The sequence below is a fragment of the Jaculus jaculus genome, chromosome 19 (genome assembly GCF_020740685.1).
Source record: "Jaculus jaculus isolate mJacJac1 chromosome 19, mJacJac1.mat.Y.cur, whole genome shotgun sequence".
Lineage (NCBI taxonomy): Eukaryota > Metazoa > Chordata > Mammalia > Rodentia > Dipodidae > Jaculus > Jaculus jaculus.
In genome coordinates, this window is record NC_059120.1 from 42,960,734 (window position 1) to 42,980,122 (window position 19,389).

The following is a 19,389-nucleotide window of genomic DNA, read 5'->3' on the forward strand; positions in this document are numbered from 1 at the left end:
CTGCCTTCTAAAACTTCCCTTGAGTCAGAGGCATAGAAATTATCTTTAAAGTACCATGAAGCACATCGTGAGTCAATGTCTGATATTTATCAGGATCAGAGCAAAAAATTATCCACACTTTGTCAGTAGAAATGCAAAGTAATATAGCCACCTTTGGAAACAATTTGGCAATATCTTAGAGGTTAAATATACTTTCTCTACAACTCAGAAACCCTAATCCTAGATATTCATCCAGAAGAAACAAAGCCATATGTCCACATACAAACCTCTACACAGGAGTGGGGAGATGGCTCAGTGGTTAAAGGTACTTGTTTGCGAAGCCCGCAGGTCTGAGCTCAATTCCCAAGTACCCACATAAAACCAGATGCACACAAATGCTACATACATCTGGAATTCATTTGCAGTGGCAAGATGCCCTGGTAATTGATTCTTTCAATCTCAATCTCTCTCTCTCTCAATTCAAATAAATGAATAATTTAAAAACCCTCTACACAACAGTTTTTCTTAAACATTTTATTTATTTATTTATTTATTTATTTATTCATTTATTTATTTATTATTTATAATAGACAGTGAAGGAGAGAAAGAGGCAGATAGAGAGAAAGAGAATGGGTGCACCAGGGCCTCCAGCTGCTGCAAACAAACTGCAGATGCATGTGCCACCTTGTGCATCTGGCTTAAGTGGGTCCTGGGGATGTGAACCAGGATTCTTTGGCTTTGCAGGTAAGTGCCTTAACCACTAAGCAATCTTCTCCAGCCCTACAAAAATGTTTTGACATCTTATCAAAATTTTTCCCAAACTGGACATAACTCAAAAGTCCTTCACTTAGTGAACGGATGAACATGTTGTGGCATGCCCATGCTTGGACTACAACCCAGCATCATAGAAGAAGAATGGGGAGTGTACTGGTGCATTCAACAATGTACATGACTGCACTTGGGTTCCATTATGTGAAAATCTAGAAAAAAGCGAAAACAGGGAAAAATGAAACCAACCTAGGCTATTAGCTGTGAAAGGCTGGACATGGGGGAGGTGGGAGACTTGACTTCAAAGTTGTATAAGAGAATGCTCTCTGTGCCTTGATGAGGAGAGTAGTTATACGATCTCAAGTGTCAAAAAATGTAAGAACTAGGTCTGGAGAGACAGCTCCATGGTTAAGTGCACTGTTTATGTAAGCTTGAGGGCCCGAAACCGCCCAAGTCCGAATCTCCAGATAACATGTAAGGAGCTGGGCATGGCCACACACCTGTAACCCTAGTCCCACAAATGGGAAAAGAGACCTGGGAATCACCTGGCCTTGTGAAAAGCATCAATCCCTGGTATCAGTAAGAGATGCCGGCTCAAATAGAACCAGGTAGAAGAGTGGTAGAGTGGTACACTGGGCATTCTGCTCTGGCCACTACAGGCAAGCCACCCTACAGCAGGTGAGCATATGGGGTGTTGCAAGGGCATATTCGTGTGCATGCACCACCCATGCACACACACACATGAATATGAACTATATGGAAAAAGCCTTTTTTTTTTTTTAAACTCTGTGTAGATTATACCAAAATAGATCTGGCTGAAAAACAAACTCCATGTGGTTTAGATCCTGCACTATAGGAAGACCTTGGGGAAAATTGCTTTCTGAGACCACTCATGGTCCTCTCCTGGGGATGAGGATGTAGGATCAGGAGTGAGAAGGATTAAAGATGGCAACTGACTTTCGAAGGCTAACCCTATTAAAAACAAGATGAGATGGTGGCTAAAGGAATATCCTAATCCAAAGCTTCACTGGCTGGGGAAAGAGGCAAGAAGCGGATTCTAGATGTCTTAGGAGTGCTTCTGTGGAAGATGGGAGTATGAGGAGCATTGGTAGCTGGAATGCACAGGTTTAGGAAAGAGGTGAGGAAACAGGAGAATCAACATGGCCTTCTATTAGCTGAGTGCGTGTGTGTGTGTGTGTGTGTGTGTGTGTGTGTGTGTGTGTGTCTGTCCATGTGCACAGTGCATATTCACATGCACATGTAGCACTGAGCCAGAAATGTATTTACGTGCCTCAAAGCTTCCAAGTTTACTTCAAAGGAAACCCCTAGACAGTAACTGCAGCATAAACAGCAAACTAGCAAACACAACGCTGTCCTGGGTCTGAAAGGAGAGCATTGTTGTCCTGCACCACCTGAGGGCCTGGGTACTGGATCCAATAAGGCCCCACTGACCTCCAAACCCTCCTGGCTCCCAGGAAGCCAGTGCCATTCTTACTAGCAAAGCCCACTCGAGACAGCTAACTGCAGCCAAGTAAATTCTGAAGAGCAGTCCTTTCCCCCTGGACAGCTCTACCATAGAGGCACAGGCTGCTTGCTAAATGGGAGCTACCAGACCCCTGGGGCTGCTCTGATTGGTTTCGACGCAGGCCCCCTTGGCAGATGCTGTTCACTCAACTTGTCCAGTAAGGCAAGGTTAGAAAGAAGATGCCTTAGGAGAACCACCCAGGAGATGGTAAGGGGACATCAAAAGGAGGAACATCACCCCCGCCAAAAAAAGCTGGGTGTGGTGGCACATACCTTTAATCACAGTGCTTGGGAGGCTGAGGTAGGAGGATCACTGTGAGTTCAAGGCAACCCTGAGACTACATAGTGAATTCCAGGTCAGCCTGAGCTACAGAGAAACCCTGCTTCAAAATAAATAAATATATAAAATAAAATAAAATAAAATAAAATAAAATAAAATAAAATAAAATAAAGGAGCAAACACTCTCCAAACAGTGGTAAGACTTGGGTCCCCAAGAACCCAGAAAATTCATTCAGTTATTTCTTTTTTTAAATTTAATTTTCATTAACATTTTCCATGATTATAAAAAAAATCCCATGATAATACCCCCCCCCACACACACACACTTCAGTTATTTCTTTGTATTGAGATACAAATGCCAAGAACTTGAGGGGAAGAAATACGGCTTATCCCCAGGAGTGGACATCACCGAAGGGGCCAACCCAGGCTAAGAATGGCAGCAATGGCAGTTGCATCAGCCAGGAGCAGAGACAAGAGCCAGACTGTTTGGCTTCAAATCCTAGCCCTGCCACTGCTGAGTTCCGTGTCCTTAAGTAAGTTGTTTAACCTTTCCTTATTTGTAAAATGGGAATTCAGCTGCTACTTCCTAGGATCTCTGAGGAAACTAATGAGTAATGTGCTTAGAGCAAGCCTGGCTATTAGTAAGGCCGCCACCAGGGTTACCAACAACAAAGGACTGTATTTCCAGGCAGTCTCCAAGGGGTTCCAAGCATCACTGTCCTTTTCCTGAGGACAGGGAGGTGCTGGGGCTGGCCTTGCTCATAGGATCGGTGCATCCTGCTCCCTGGCCCTGCCCTCCTCGTGAGCGCAGCCCTGCATGGTGCAGTGTCGCCCTGTGACTGCGACCATTTCATTCAGCCAGGATCATCCATCCATATAGCAGTGTACCCACACCGCTGCACACAAAGCCTGTATCGGCATCCCTGATGGGCCATATCACTTGCTCTTCTGCTCGCTCGCTCTATTCTCCAGCCTCAGCACAGCAGGCCGACAGACGTAATTGGACTCAAGTTAGAAGTGGCTGGACCTCCCGGGTGCCCTGCGGTGCTGCTTGTGACCTTATATGCAGCCTTGGGACCAAGTCTCTAGCCTATCCCTGGTTGATTCCCCCTTTCCCTGCCCCCGCACCACCAGCCCAACCTCTCCATGCTTTCTGGAGTTATGTCTAGTGCATGATCGGACCCAACCTGTCCTACCCATCTTCTGTCTCAGAGTGCCTCTTCAAGGTCCCAGCATAGGTTTCCTTGGCTAAAATGACATGTCATGACAATTTGGGTTCTACCTCCAACCCACAGAGGGTTAACATAAGTGTGCCCTAATCCAAGGAACTCCAGGAGCCTAGAGAAGAGCGGGTGGCTATGCTCAGTGTTGCCTGGAGACAGCGTCCAGAAACAACTTTTGGGAAGTTCTAGCAGTATAGAGAACCAATGTAAAGACAACACCCTCTGGGTGGGTAATTATTTTTTAATTAAATTTAATTTTGACCAAGGCTGGAGGCTGAAAGAGACAGAGTTCTGTTGTTTACTCATTAGCTACTTGCAAGCTTGTTTTCTCAGGCCTCTAGCTTAGGGAAATTAAAAAAAAAATAAAAAGTTAAAAAAAAACCCTAAATAGAAGAGATTTTTCTAGGGCTTCTCAATGGAAGGCATAGGGAAAATAGTATTAGTAGTATTATTAATATTAGCATAACATCAGTAAATCATTATATGCATAATATTATTATTTTGTGAGACAGAAATTTGCTAAGTTGGCCTTAAACTCACAATCTTCCTGTCTCGCTCTCCTCCAGGTTTTGCAATTGCAAGTGTGCATCGCCACACTTGGCTCTAATAATGTTTTGGTATTTCAACTGGTTCTGTGTTTTAAAATAATATTTATTTACTTATTTTCTTTTTAGTATATTTTATTTATTTGAGAGAGAGAGGGAATGGGGCACACCAGGGCTTCTAGCCACTGCAATCGAACTCCAGACACATGTGCCCCCTTGTGCATCTGACTTATGTGGGTCCTGGAGAACTGAACAAGGATCCTTTGGCTTTGCAGGCAAATGCATTAACAGCTAAGCCATCTCTTCAGCCCTATATTTACTTATCTTCAAGCAGAGAGAGGGAAAGAGGGGGAAAGAATGGGCATGCCAGGGCCTCTAGTAACTGCAAATAAACTCCACTTTCTGTATCTGGCTTTCTGTGGGTACTGGGGAATCTAACCCTGGTCATTAGGCTTTGCAGGCAAGTGCCTTAACCACTGAGCAATCCATCTCTCCAGCCTGGTTTATGCTTTTTTTTTTTTTACTCCATCGCCTCCTTTCAAGAAGTTCCACGATATGCAGCATTAGTATGCTGATTACTTCGTTGCGGGCACTTGGGAAACAGACAGAAGATTTCTCAGCTTCTCTTATCTGACTAAAGACAGATTTCCCCAAAGGAACATAGTTGTCAAGAATCCCCTCCTAGGGAGTCTCGTCAACCAGAGAAGATTAATTGCATCACAGAAGAGAAGCTTGGTGGTTGACAGCCCCACAGACTCTGTCACAGGCTATCACCTATTCTTCCGAGACCCATACATCTTTCGAAAAAAAATCACTCTCCCCAAGTTGCCTGTATCCCCCTCCATTTCCCCCAACAAAGACCATAGACTTCTAGATCTCTCCTGGTTTTGATATATTCACTTTTCTTTCCTGTGATGTCCCCATGCACATAACAAATGTGCATATCCCAAACCCTGTTCATCCATATATGCTCAGCTTAGTTTATAAACTCAGCCTGGAGCTCTCAGAGGGTACAGGGGACATTTGCCTGATATATATGTATTTCCTTTCAGAACTCCAGACTGCCTCAGTAGTATTAAAGGCCATATGAGAAAGTGACTTGTTTTCCATTCCACTAGACCAGGGAACCAGGAGAGCTTTGGACCAGAGCTAGAGAGAGGCCTGTGAAGGGTCTGTAATGCCGACCCCTCGAAAAGCTTGAAAAATTGGAGGCTGTTGTCTTCTAAGTCTGAATTTGCTCTAAAGTAAATCCTTCCTGTGGGGAGAATGATTCTTATTCTGGGGACAAAGATGGGCTTGGAAGCCTGCCAGTACTTTACCTGAAATGAGCCCCTCTAACCTGGGTTCCTTTATGTAAGGTCACTCTGCGCCCTAGAAATAACTGTGGGCCAGATGGTGGCCACACTTGGAGCAGCACATATATTTCTAGGCGTCTCTCTGTCTGTGTTGCCCAGACATGCTCCTACTTACCCTTGGTAATCCTTTCTGGTTCAACGGTGCCAAGACAAATGTCAGTCATTCCATCTCTAGCAGCAATCTTAGATGGGCAAGGAGATGTCAGGCTTAGGAAATAAACAGCCCTAATATTAGCCTAGACGTGTGGACATGTTTGTCCAGCAGGCGTGGAACAAAAAAAAAAAAAAACCCACTTAAATTCTCGTGTATTTTTAAGCATGCACCAAAATCTCTAAAGGTTTTACTAAATATCTTTTGGTGTAGAACAGCTGTTATTACGAAAACTTATCCGAGGCTCGAGGCAGCAACCAGCCCTTAGTTCCATGGGCTCATGGTGGTCGGCTATTCCCAGAAAAACTGAACAGCCCCACGGTGTCTCCTCTGCCACCAGGTGGGCAGCAATTCCAGAGCGACAGAAGGCCTCCCTCCACCATAAACAAATGTGCGAGTGACAGATGCAAACGAGTCACCACACAGGCTCCAGATGTCACACTGTCATCAAGGGTGTTTTCAAGTGCAACCTAGGTACAGCTGGCTCTGTTTTACACAGAACTCGGCTCCAGGTCCTGGGGACTTACAAGGTCTCTCATGGTTTGACAGTTAGGTAGGAATGGTAGGGCATTCTTATCATGACAAATATTTGTCATAGTGCCAGATTATGCAGGAAGTGCTGAAGAAAAGCCCCGAGGAGGGACAGACCCAAGGGGTTGGGGATAAGGGCCATGGAGGAGTAAGATGGAAGTGGGACTGGGCAGGGTCCTGCCCCGAACCTAGGCCTCAGACAAGTGGGGAGGAGGAAGGGCCCCTGCACAAGCGTTGGGAAGGCAGGTGACAGGTAACAGAAACCAGGTGGGGCAGAACCATAGCTGTGTCAAAGAGGAGACTGAGTTTATCAGTGGCCTTCAGGAAATCAGATGAGGATAGAAAGGAAGGCTTTCATACTACTCAGCCTCACGTGTACTAGATCCTAGGAATGAGCCTTCCTAGCTGTGTGGGACATAGTTAAAAATATGACATTTGGCCTCTGCATGCACAAAGTGTGATGCTTGGTCAACAGGGGTAATGTGAACTGACGTTCCCAGAAAATAGCTGTATCTGCTGTACCTACTTCCGGCAAGGCTGAACGGACTGATAACATCCTGGTGACTATCAGTTGATCAGGTTTAATCCTTTCTGGAAGGTAAGAACAGACCCCAGTTTTTACCAACTCAAGAGCTAACAATATCGTGAGATAGCAGCTGAGGCCTATGGCGGACATCCCTCTGCCCCTCTTTGCTGTAACCAGCCTACCTGATGGTCAGCCAATGTATCTGAAAAGTGCCTTGACTTACGACCTTCTCTTGTTCTGTAACTATAAAACTTTCATGAAATTGTTAACACATTGAAACATGGAATTTGGAGTAACCTAAATCTGTGTTCCCAGACCCATGGTCATTCATATTTGGCTCCTGAATAAGCCATTTCTTATTTCCTTAAATAAAAGGCAGGCTTCATACTGAACGTTCAGAAGGGACATCCTGAGCTGTAGATTTACATTTACAAATATGACATCTGTAGAGCCAGGACACAGGTGCTGGGGCAGGTGACAGGGAAGAGGAGAGGCCCGAGAAGGGCAGGAAATGGCCATGGGCTTCCACCTGCATCAGAAGACAAAGTAAACACTCTTCAATAAGAGGCCAGCTGTCAGAAAGACTTTTTTTTTTCTTTTCGAGGTAGGGTCTCACTCTAGTCCAGGCTGACCTGGAATTAACTCTGTAGACTCAGGGTGGCCTTGAACTCACAGCGATCCTCCTACCTCTGCCTCCTAAATGCTGGGATTAAAGGCGTGCCCCACCACACCTGGCTAAGACTGCTTTTTTGAACTACAATAATAATTTGTTTTGAGGCAGGGCGGCACCCTAACCCAGGCTAATTTGGAACTTACTCTGTAGTCCCAGTCCAGCCTCAAACTCACGGCAATCCTGGGATTAAAGACAGGTACCACCACTCCTGGCCCATAGAACTACAAATATTTTGTTTGTTTATTTTCATTTATTTGAGAGTGACAGACAGAGAGAAAGAGGCAGATAGAGAATGAGTGTGCCAGGGCCTCCAGCCCCCTTGTGCATCCCGTTTATGTGGGTCCTGGAGGATCTAGCCTCTAACCGGGGTCCTTAGGCTTCACAGGCAAGCACTTAACTGCTAAGCCATCTCTCCAGTCCCCCAATTTTTTTAATGTAGAAAATATTTTTTTCAAGTTATGCATATAATTTTTAATACAGAAGTAAGTTTATTTTGAGGACCATATAGAGAGTAAATATCAAACAATATTGATTAGAATCCTGTTCATGTCCACTCCAGAAGAAAAAGAAATTCAAACATCATCATAAAACTTGACATTTTATTATTTTAATGTTATAGACTGGATCTCCACAATGATGCAGGAGAGACTGTGTGGGCTCTGGGCTCAGAACTCAGGATGTTCTCAAGCTGCAAGTCCTTTTTCAAGTGCACATCTAACACAGAACTGAAAATCACAGACACCAAAAAGAGTTAAGTCATGGAGAACTTTTAAGGAAGAGCTGAAGTAGGAGGACAGAAACAGGAAAACTTCCAAGCCAAGGGGAATTCCTCCCCTCATGCTATGCTGTGAAAGGAAAGGGGAAATCTGTCTCTAAGTGGAGGCTTGGCCCAGGTCCACTTACATGAATTAGGCATCCAATGAGGATGTGTCTCATTGCCAAGTCCAAAAGTATACAATGGATCTTGATTGGTTGTTGGGGGCAGGAGGACCACGGACTCAGGAAGGGCCTGCCCACTGATGGTAAGTTTGGAAAAGTTCCAGAACCTTCTGTTGCTGCTGCTTACCATCTTGGATGGCACTGGATAACACTGGAGTACCAGGGCCACGGAAGCCATGTTCTTCTGGGCCAGTCACTAACTGACTTCCTACCAAAAAAAAAGAAAAAAAAAAAAAAGAGGCTGAAGAGATTGCTTAGTGGTTAAGGCATATGCTTACCATGCCTAAGGACCCAGGTTCGATTCTCCATGTCCCACTTAAGCCACATGTACATAGTGGCGCATGTGTCTGGAGTCCCTGTGCAGTGGCTGGAAGCTGTGGTGAGCCCATTCTGTCTGTCTCTCTGTCTTTAATAAATAAATAAAAAATAATGAAAAAGCTACCTTGTTCCTGATCCATATCAGTAAGTCAAAAATGCAGCATAGGTTTAGGGAGCACATGCAGGGTGGGATCTTTCCCTGCTGTTTTGGTTTCCTAAAGGCTTAGCGGCTGCTAAAGCATCTGCCAAGAAGTAACTGAAGGAAGTGGTAGCTGGGCTCTCCTGACTTTCAAGGGCAGACCTGTACCAGTCCCCAGCCACCTGCTGATATTGCCTATGTATGACCAAAGAATTTCTTATTTTTTTCCTCTTTTTTTCTTTTCAATTTTTTTATCAACAACTTCCATAATTGTAAACAATATCCCACTGTAATGCCCTCCCTGCCCCCACTTACCCCTTTGAAACTCCATTCTCCATCATATCCCCTCCCCCTCTCAATCAGTCTCTCTTTTATTTTGATGTCATGATCTTTTCCTCCTATGATGATGGTCTTGTGTCAGGCACTGTGAGGTCATGGATAGAATTTGTTATTTTTATAAGTAAAATCAAAAAATGTTTTGTTTTGTTTACTGATCTATAATATAAAAGGAGCCCCTGTTCTCCATATATATTCACATGCTACCGACAGACTATATTGTATGAAGACTGTGCATTTTTCACACAAAGAAAGCTAATGATCTAAGGCAGTATAAGCATCAAATAATTCCAATAGTACCTCAAAGTGTGTGTGTGTGTATGTATGTATGTATGCATGTATGTATGTATGTATGTGTGTGTGTGTGTATATGTACATGTTTTTTGAGGTGGGGTCTCAATCTAGCCCAAGCTGACCTGGAATTCACTCTATGGTCTCAGGTTGGCCTCAACCTCACAGTGATTCTTCTAGCTCAGCCTTCCAAGTGCTGGGATTAAAGGTATACACCGCCACACCTGGCCTCAAAGTATATTCTTTCAAACAGAAAAATTTGTACAACTTTGTATTTGTTACAAAAACTATTATATTTTTATAATTTTAGAAAACTGAAACTAAAACTTATGGAAACTCCTAATCTAAAAAATGTTAAGGGCTGGAGGGATGGCCTAGCAGTTAAGGCATTTGCCTGCAAAGCTAAAGGACCCAGGTTCAATTCCCCAGGACCCATGTTAGCTAGATGCACAAGGGGGTACACACTTCTGGAGTTTGTTTGCGGTGGCTGGAGGCTCTGACACACCCATTCATTCTGTCTCTCCCTCTCCCTCTTTCTCTGTCAAATAAATAAATAAACAAAATATTTTTTAAAAAGAATTTTAAAAAAAGGCAGAAAACTGTTTCCAATTTAAGTGTTTGGATATGAGAGACTTAAAGGAAACGTAGTCTCCTTATATCAGAACAGGGTCTAAGCCCATACCACCGTGAACACGCCTGATCCCCCCTGATCTCAGAAGCTAAACAGGGTTGGGCCTAGTTAGTACTTGGATGGGAGAAAGGGGTTGGTTCTAGGGAAGCAAATTTGCATGCTGATGAGATAGATGTGCTTGTTTATTTTGACATGAAGAATTAAGTCTTGGCTGAATGTTTGATACTGGAGGATATAGACCATCTTCAACATTTTTCAGAGTCAATCAATATTTTGATTTTATAATTGTCACTGCTGAAAGGACTGCTTTGCATAAATATGTAAAACAAAATGGTGGAAGTATGTTTAGTGCCATTTCAGAAATTGCTGGAAATTCTGCCCTAATCCTAGGCCAAAATTTATCTAATGATTGCTCATGAAAGGCATATCAGCAACTCAAACAGCAGTTTTTTAAAATCAAACATTCTATGTAATCCACAGAGATCTGAATTTAATGCTTACATTCTGAGGAATGATACTAGGAAGATATTAAAGTCTTTGTTTGCTTTAATAAAGCTATTATGTGTCTAAAGAAGCAGAAAACTGTACAACAGAAACACCACAGGGCTGGGGAGATGGTTCAGTGGTTAAAAGTGCTTGTTGCCTAAGTCTGATGATTCACCAAGTTCAAATCCCCAGAGCCCAAGTGGCGCACACATCTGTAACCCTAAGTAGCTTATGACAATGGGTGTCAAAGTCCGTTTGGAAGCTCTCGGGCCAGCTGGTCTGGCATTCTCAATGGCAAACAGCAACAGAACAAAACATGAGAAGTTTTGTCTCAAGAAAGGCAGAAGGCAAGGACCAATCTCCGGGGCTGTTCTTTTATTGCCCAATGTATGCTGTGCATTCACGTGTGCAAACTGCAAACCGCAATGTGTAACATCTGAGCCAAGGTGTTCCAGGCAACGCTCACTGGCTCTGCACAGCATGTACGGAGCGAAATATGCGCGCACGTTCGGAACTAAAGCTACAGCAAAGTCATGTGATGCAACACACATGAGCTCTGCCAGCAACACCTGGATTCATTATGCATCTGATTCCGAATTAATCTGTGGTTGTGCATTCAGAAATCTTGCTATTGCCATTTTTTTTGTGTGTGTGTTTGTGTGAGCCTCACATTCAGTCATGCAACCCAGGATTTCAGGTCACCTATCCCTAACCCAGTGTAAATGTTATGCAAACATTTGTTGAAATGAATTGTTTAGAGAATAATGGTGAGTACAATGTCCTGTCTGTGTACATTTGGCCTAGATATAAGCATTTTAGGTCTAACTACATTTTATGCTCATGACAGTTGCATCTAAGGATAGAGAACTGGTAGGTACGGAGGACTGATTGTACTAGAAGCAATGCTCTGGGCAAAATTATGTAGTGATGGAAACACCCAAACATCTATTTCCAAATGCTCCTTCTTTAGTATAACTTTACTTTTATAGAGTTTATAAAGCATCACTTTATTATTGAACACACAGATTAAGATTACTCATTAAAACATACCTAACAGCCATTAGTCATCACAGACAAGGACAAGGAGAATGGAGCCATTGCCTTTTTGTATGAGAAAAACATATTTATCTTTAGTGTTGGTAAATCTTTAGATACTGGTCAGGAGAAAAATCAGTGAACCTCTATGTAAATTAAAAGATCTTCCTGGTACCAAGTGTTGCAAGAAGTCTATTATATGTTGAGGACTTTATTTTTATGAAGTAGACATCAGTAACAGCTCTTCATTTTGTGCACACCCATCTTTAACATCTTTGCTGCCCAGTGAATGAATGTCAAGGGTGGTTTTACTTTTGTAACCATGGTGTCTCCTCTTTTTATTCCAGTCAATAATTTTCCCATAAAGTATTTTTATGAAGGAAGTCACTTATTCTTCTCCCACATACCTTTCCTTTAGTGGCTCAAAAATAGCTTTTCCTAAGATACTTCAATAAAATCTAGCAAATTCCATTAACAGATGTTAGAAATCTCTATGTTCTTAATCAAATATATAGCATGCTTCCTATGAGGCGTACTGTCTTAATATTCATTTCTTAAAATTTTCAATAATGATTTCTATGCATCTTCCAATAATGTGAGCTGACAAAAGATTGCATTTTTATTGCCATATTTTTTCATGTATTATTTCAGCCATTTTTCATGGTAGAAAAGCAAATGTTTCCCTGAGGGCATGTGGCTTTTTATGTTTTGCAATTACTAAGGAATGCCAGAAGACTTTTGTATATGCTTATCATTATATCTAATAAGATGTAAAATATTGTATTAAGCACTGCAATGAGTTTAAACATCAATGGAAAACCTTGGTAAAGTTATCTTTATGGTTTGGATATTCAGTTTTTAAATATCTTACAACTGTAAGATAGTAATCATAACCAATAATAAATGTCAGCCATATTTCAGGTAGTTATTGTGAAAATGTTGAACTTTCTGTTTACTTATTTTCAGAGCTCCATACCAATTGCTTTTTTCTTATAGAGTAGGTAATAAAAAGAAAGCAGGTCATTTCAGATACTTTTTTTTTTGCCAGATATTTTCTCAATAGGTATTACACTTACATTCTAAAATTTTTGCATTATGAGGTGTTTTACATGTGTTCAGGTCCATGTGAGTATATATGCATGTGGAAGCCAGAGGACAACCTTGAGTTTCGTTCCTTGAGTTTGAGGCATCATCTCTCATTGGCCTGGGGCTCACCAATTAGGCTAGACTTACTGGCTGGTGAGCCCCACAAATCCCCTATCTGCATCTTCCCAGCACTGGAATCACAGGTGTGCACCCCTGCATCTGGTATTTTTACATGGGTGCTGGGCCTTGAACTCAGGTCCTTATGCTAGCAAGGAAAGCACTTTACTCACTCAGCCATCTCCCCAGTCCTTGTATTTGCATCATTACTTCCAATCCAGATTTCATCCCAGGCACCTGACAATGACATTTGTTCATCTTGTATAGATTATAAGATACATCACAGGTATTCAAAACACATATTGGACGAACTGAGGGTGAAGCCAGATGTGGTGGCATGCACACCTTTTAATCCTCACACTCAGGATGCTGAGATGAGAGAATTGTTATGAGTTCGAGCCCAGCCTAGGAATACAGAGTGAGTTCTATGATAACCTGGATTGAGTGAGACCCTGCTTCAAAAAAATCAAAAAAGAAAGAAGAATTGAGGGTGTAGCTCAGTGGTAGGGCACCCGCTTAGCATTTACAATGTCTTGAGTTCAATCCCCAGCACACCACAAAAGAGAAAATAAACATTGTTGACCTCAGAAGCATATGGTAGATAATACACTCATAATTTTCTCTTTATTAAGCATTAAGGTCCCAAAGGGTCATGACTCACCATTTTGGGGTCTTGCTATACCTGGAGGAAATAGACCCATTCCCTGGGTATAAGATCAAGTTTCTATTTCTCAGGGGCTTTGCAAATAAGAGGCGTCTTCCTGGGAGCCATCCTCTCTCTTGGGAGGAGTAAAATCAACCCACAACATTTTAATCCTCCTGCTCCCCAGAGTGATGCAGAAGAACCGTCAAGGAAGAGTAGCCTCGGAGAGGTGCACCCTGTCCACGGGAGCTCTGTGGGAGAATCCAGCCACATTGTTTATTTTCTTCATCGAACAAATGGGTGGACTGACCCAAGCTTGTCCAGGCTCTAAGCTCAGACTGGGAACAGCCAGGTTAGGCCCTGCATATAGGGTGGCAAATCTGCTATCCCACTTTCCCCAGCTCTGGCCAGCTTTAGATGGTATTTAGCATTGCCCATGGCTCCCTGTCACAGAGACCACACCACAATGGCTTGCCCAAAATGGAGCTTTTCTTTTTGTCACATAGGGAGAAGTCAGGGAATAGGTGGTCCACAGGCATTATTAAGAAGGTCATGAGGGCTGGAGAGATGGCTTAGTGGTTAAGACACTTGCCTGTGAAGCCTAAGGACCCATGTTGAACTCCCCAGATCCCATGTAAGCCAGATGCATCAGGTGATACATACACAAGGTTGAACTTGCAGACAAGGTAACACTCACAACTCACATCTGGAGTTTGATTACAGTGGCTGGAGGCCTTAGAATTCCAATTTTTTCTCCCTCTCTCTCATGTGCACACATTCTTTCATAAAAAAGCCAGTCTGTTGGGCTTGCCTCAAAAATAAATAAAAGAAAGTCATATATTCTTCTAGTCCCTTGGCCCACTCTTCCAACATGAAGTGATCCTTTCTAGGGCCATTTTCCCAGCCTCTCTCCTCTAGGTAGGCTGAAAGGGCAAGTGAAACCCAAATGCCGTCTCTTCTTGGGTCTTTGCCTGTCATTCATGTGACACACGCTTCCCAGAGATTTGACCAGCATTTCCTGGTACAGCACTGTGAACATCTGCATCTAAGAGGTCAAGGAATTCATTACAGCTGCCTTCCGATCAGTGTCCATTTGTGAGAGAAAGGATTCTGGGATACCTAGGGATATCTGGGCTCATCTAGAGATGGAGCCACCCATGCTTCATTTGCATGTGAGGAACAATGACCCTGGCTTCCTCATCACCCCTTCTCAAAACCTCTCATCATGCCTTGGACAGCATACCACCTGAACATCTTGTCAGGGAGCACCATCATAGGCAATAAAAAAAAAAAAACCATATTGGAAGAATTCAGAGTGTAGCTCAGTGGAGGACAGTCTTGGGTGGGTTCCCCTGCTCCTAAAGTATTTCCATTGCAGTGACAGGTGTCAGAAGGGCCCAGACATTCAGTTGGTTTGGGACTTCTTTGGCCTGTGGGGAGGAGAGGACACTCTTCCACAACACCGACCTGTCTTACATATTTGAGGTTTCCTTGGACTCAAAGGGCTGCAGCCTAGAGCATGTGGGCTTTGTGAACGCTGAGCCTCAGTGGACTTCTTCAGCGTGATTCCAGGCAGCACCGCATGGCCCTGCAGCCGGAGACTGCTGGGTTTTGGTGTGAGGAGGAGCTGGAGCCCAGAGAAAGAGAAAGAGAGAGAGAGAGAGAGAGAGAGAGAGAGGAGACAGGGAGAGAGAGAGGGAGAGAGCGAGCACGAGAGAGAGCTCTGGGTTTGTTGCTGATCATGCATCAAGTCATGAATCCCTTTGGCTTCTTGGTAGAGTGGCTACATTTTTTTTTCGCCTCATGACTATTCTATCAGTGATATGGTCTGTCGATTTCCTTCAAACTGAATTGAACCGACATTCATTTTGACTTTAGGTGAAACAAATTATCACCTATGTGGATTTTTTGAAGGATAGATGTTTTTCCTCCCCCTCCCATTGCCAAATAAATATACATCACAGAAACTTTGAAAAGTACCAAAAAAGCTAGTTGTGGTGGCACATGCCTTTAATCCCAGCACTGGGGAGGCAGAGGTAGGAGGATCGCCTAGAGTTTGAGGCCAGCCTGAGATTACATACTGAATTTCAGGTCAGCCTGAGCTAGAGCGAGACGCTACCTCAAAAAATTGAAAACAAAACAAAACAAAAAGTACAGAGAACCTTTAAAACACAAGAAACATAAACCATTTATTCAGGAGCTGGGGAGATGACTCAGCGAGGAAAGTGTATGCCCTGAGTGCAGATCCCCAGCGCCCACATAAAAACTGGTGTGGTGGCCTGTGCCTGTCACCCCAGCGCTGGGCACATGGAGGTTAGGGCTTGCTGGTCAAATTGCCGAGCTCTCTGCTCAGTGTGAGGCTTTGTCTCCAAAAATAAGTTGGAGAGCAGCTAAGAAGAATGTCTCACATTGGCTTCATTGTTCCTCCTGCCTCAACCTTCCAAGCATGGATTTCTTTGATGAGAAGGAATAAACTCATAGCTTTACGTCACTGGGTCGGATCTCCATTGACAGCAACCGAATATAATTCTTACTTGCTTCATTCTTTGACTCGGGACAGCGCAGCAAATATGTAGGGCGGCAGGTTTCCCTTGAGAGCTTTAGAAGGTGAGAAGAAAAGAAGGCAGATGATCTTGACCCTGCCCTAACACCAACTCCTTGAGCGACCAGTAGCATGTCCTCTCTAGGCCTCAGTCGATTTTCTATAAAGTGTGCAGCTCAGACTGACCACTCTTCTGGGCATTTCTTGAGGCTGTGGACCTAAGTCCATGAGCACAGCCCCAGTGCTCTTCCGGTTCCACCTCTCACTAGCTTTGTGAGGACAGGTGGGCCACACAGTCCCTTGGAGCCTCAGGTTTTCATCTCGGTTGCTCATGATATCAGATACACAGGTACAGCAAGAATGAAATGTGGTGATCCTACACAGTGCCATCCATAGAGAGGGTTTCTGTAATTCTAACAGCTCCAGGACTAGGCTAGCCCGGCCTCCCTCAGGCTCATGCTTACATTGTGTAGGTATGTGCCAGCCCTGGCCTCTGCCACTTTTCCTGCTCCCCTGCACCTTCTAGATTGCTGCCTAGATAGCCACAGTCCTTTGGAGAATGAAGGGACAGAAAGGTATAAAGCAGAAATAGACTCAGTTTCTCCCAGAACGTAGCTTCAGAGATAATGTCCTCTATCCTCTGGCTGACCCCTTCTAAGGGTGCCAGGGAATTCTGCCACCATTTACCTTCGGGGCAAGAAGCTGTGGTCATCCAAGGAGCTCCTTGTTTTCCATTGGCTCAGAGCTCTACCTGTGCTGTGGCTTCCTGACAGGAAGTTCAGTTGTCCTGGCACTCAATCTCCATGGCAACACTTGCTTTTGAGACACTGAATGGAAACTGCTGGTGTGGAGAGGCCAGTAGCAGAATACTGATTTGCCAGGGTGTCTGTAACAACGACTGCATCTCAATGCCTTTCCAGATACCCAAAGAGCTAAAAATACACCCAGTTCCTTCTAGGGCTCCCCAGTCAGGCTAAGCATCTTAAAGTACCTCTGTGCTGACTCTGACCTGCTAATATTAGTATCTTTGACAACTTGGACTTGGGGGACTCAGATTGGAGCTTGACTGCAAGATTGCAGAGCTCAGGTCTGGAGTGGCTCACTGCGAGAAGCAGGGAAGCCCCTTAAGAGGACACCAGAGGTCTTAGCCGCGGCGATCAGCAAACAGTTGATTCCTGCATCCTTGCCAAGTTTTAGGGGTTGCTGGCACAACTCAGAACAGTCGGGCAATTATTCATTTCCTCATTTAACAAAGATGCATGAAGCACTCACTCTGCTCCGAGCCCTGTGCCAGGCACTGAGGTTATAGGTGTGAATCATAGAGGTTATAGGTGTGAATAAGACAACACGCACGTTCCCAGTTCTCTCTCTCTCTTCTGTCCTTGCTCATCTTACAGGACGTTTGAAACCAGAATTACCTCTGAAAGTCTGGAAAGGCGGTGTATCTATCTGGTTGTCAGCTGCTAGGCAGTGAGCCGCATCAACTTGAAGATTGTGTTGCGTCTATCTGGCACCACTTCCGGGACCTAGTGGGTGGTAAGCTGATACGGGACTGGATGTAATGGGATGGAATGGAAAGGCATTGAGGCTCCAGCTGTGGCCTGTTCCACCCTAGTGCTGCAGCCTCTCTGTGGGCCCCCGCACGGCTCTGACTGGCTCTGCAAAATGCAAGCTCAGGCTATGAGGTACTGTAGTCAGGATAAACGAGGTGACCGCTCTGCTGACACCTGCTAAGGGCGCTCAATATAAAGTGACAGGTTGAATTAATTCCTGGTCTATGTGGCAGGATCTACAGACAGTCCTCCCCCACCCTCCTCTTTCTTCCCGTAATCGCTGCACATGTCATTCAATTAATTCTGCATTTCCCAGAGCAAGAGGCTATAGAGTTTAGACCATGCAGCCCGTGCCAGGGCTGCTCTCAAAAAACAGGTGTCGCACACTTGGCTCCAGACGCAGCTCCAGCCCCAGCCTCCTCACTGTCAGATAAGCCGCAGATGGGAAAATGGATTCTGACCGTGACTCTTAGGGACTGTTCTTGGATACTCAACAGGTAACCGAGGTGCAAATGATGTCCCAGGTCACCTGCGGATACCGCAATGAGCCTTGGACACTAGACTCTGCAGCTGATTGGATGAGGGCAGGGCAGGGGCCAGGCTCCTGGAGGCACTTCAGACTCTTGCCAGTCTGGCTGCAAGTGAGAATGAATCCATGCTGTGTAATCCTTCTAGCAAGAAAGCTGCCTGTGGGGGGAGGCACCACAGAGTAGCTTCTAGTTCCCTCCGGAACCCTGTGGGCAGAACAGCACCTGCCTGTCCCACCCTTCTTCTGCTCTATTTCTTCCACTGGGTGACAGGAGAGCCAGCCTCTGATGGTTTTCCTTTCCCTTCCTGCAAGAGGAAGAATCCAGGGTCATTTGAGGCTTGGCCTGCCTCCAGTGGGGGCTACTGCATAGCCAGAGGGTGGGACAGTGATCCTACAGGTCCCTAAAGCAGTATTAGCACCAATCCTGTGAGGACACGGGGAGAATATTCTCTTAGCAGGCTTCAGCTGGGCAGGGTGCTGGACTCCTTTCCGCTTCCCCTGGGATGCTTTCACCCACCTCCTCTGACTTGAGCTGTCTTCAGCCAGGCTAATTATCTCCTTCCTAGGGCCCCAGCTCTGTGAAGGAAGAAACAACGGAGGAAAAGATCCACTGCAAGTGTGTGTGGCCTGTGCAAAGAAAGAGCCTTAGGTTTGGCATTAGAAACCAAGCCCTAGGGGTGGGAGTGATGGCTTAGTGGTTGTCTGCAAAGCCTAGGGACCCAGGTTCAATTCCCCAATACCCACGTACGCCAGATGCACAAGGTGGCACATGGAGAGCCCGGTGTGCCCGTTCTCTCTCTATCTGCCTCTTTATCTGTCTCTCTTAAGATTGTTTTTTAAAAAAGAAAGAACTCGGGCCTTGGTCCTGCTCCCCCATAAGCAGTTGCACACCTTAGGTACAGCACTGTCTCCTCAGAACCCATCCTAGGATTCTCAGGAGGATCCACTGGGACAATGCAAATCCAAGTTTTCTGAACAGGAGCACATGGCTTTGGGGAACGCATTCCACAATTCTGTGTCTCCAGCCTGTACCACATACTGTGGCAGGTAGGGAAGTGGGGGCCTCCCCCTTGGAGAAGTTATGTCCTCCAGAGTGGACCTCTCAGGGCTGTAAGCAATGTAACCTTCTGGTATGACTCTCATTCTTCTCTTTTTCTTTTTTTTTCCAGGTAGGGTCTCACTCTAGCCC

At 44.7% G+C, this 19,389-nt stretch overlaps 1 protein-coding gene across 1 annotated transcript in view; it reads right to left on the reverse strand.

The window, feature by feature from the left end:
• Positions 1–8,253: 8,253 nt before the first annotated feature.
• The window catches only part of Kcnc4 (potassium voltage-gated channel subfamily C member 4), a 53,982-nt gene continuing 42,846 nt past the window's right edge, over positions 8,254–19,389 (reverse strand). Inside the window, exon 4 of the mRNA XM_045138809.1 lies at positions 8,254–8,702. Within this exon, the coding sequence (XP_044994744.1) occupies positions 8,554–8,702 (149 nt within the window). The 3' untranslated portion in view covers positions 8,254–8,553. The remainder of the gene's footprint in view (positions 8,703–19,389) is intronic.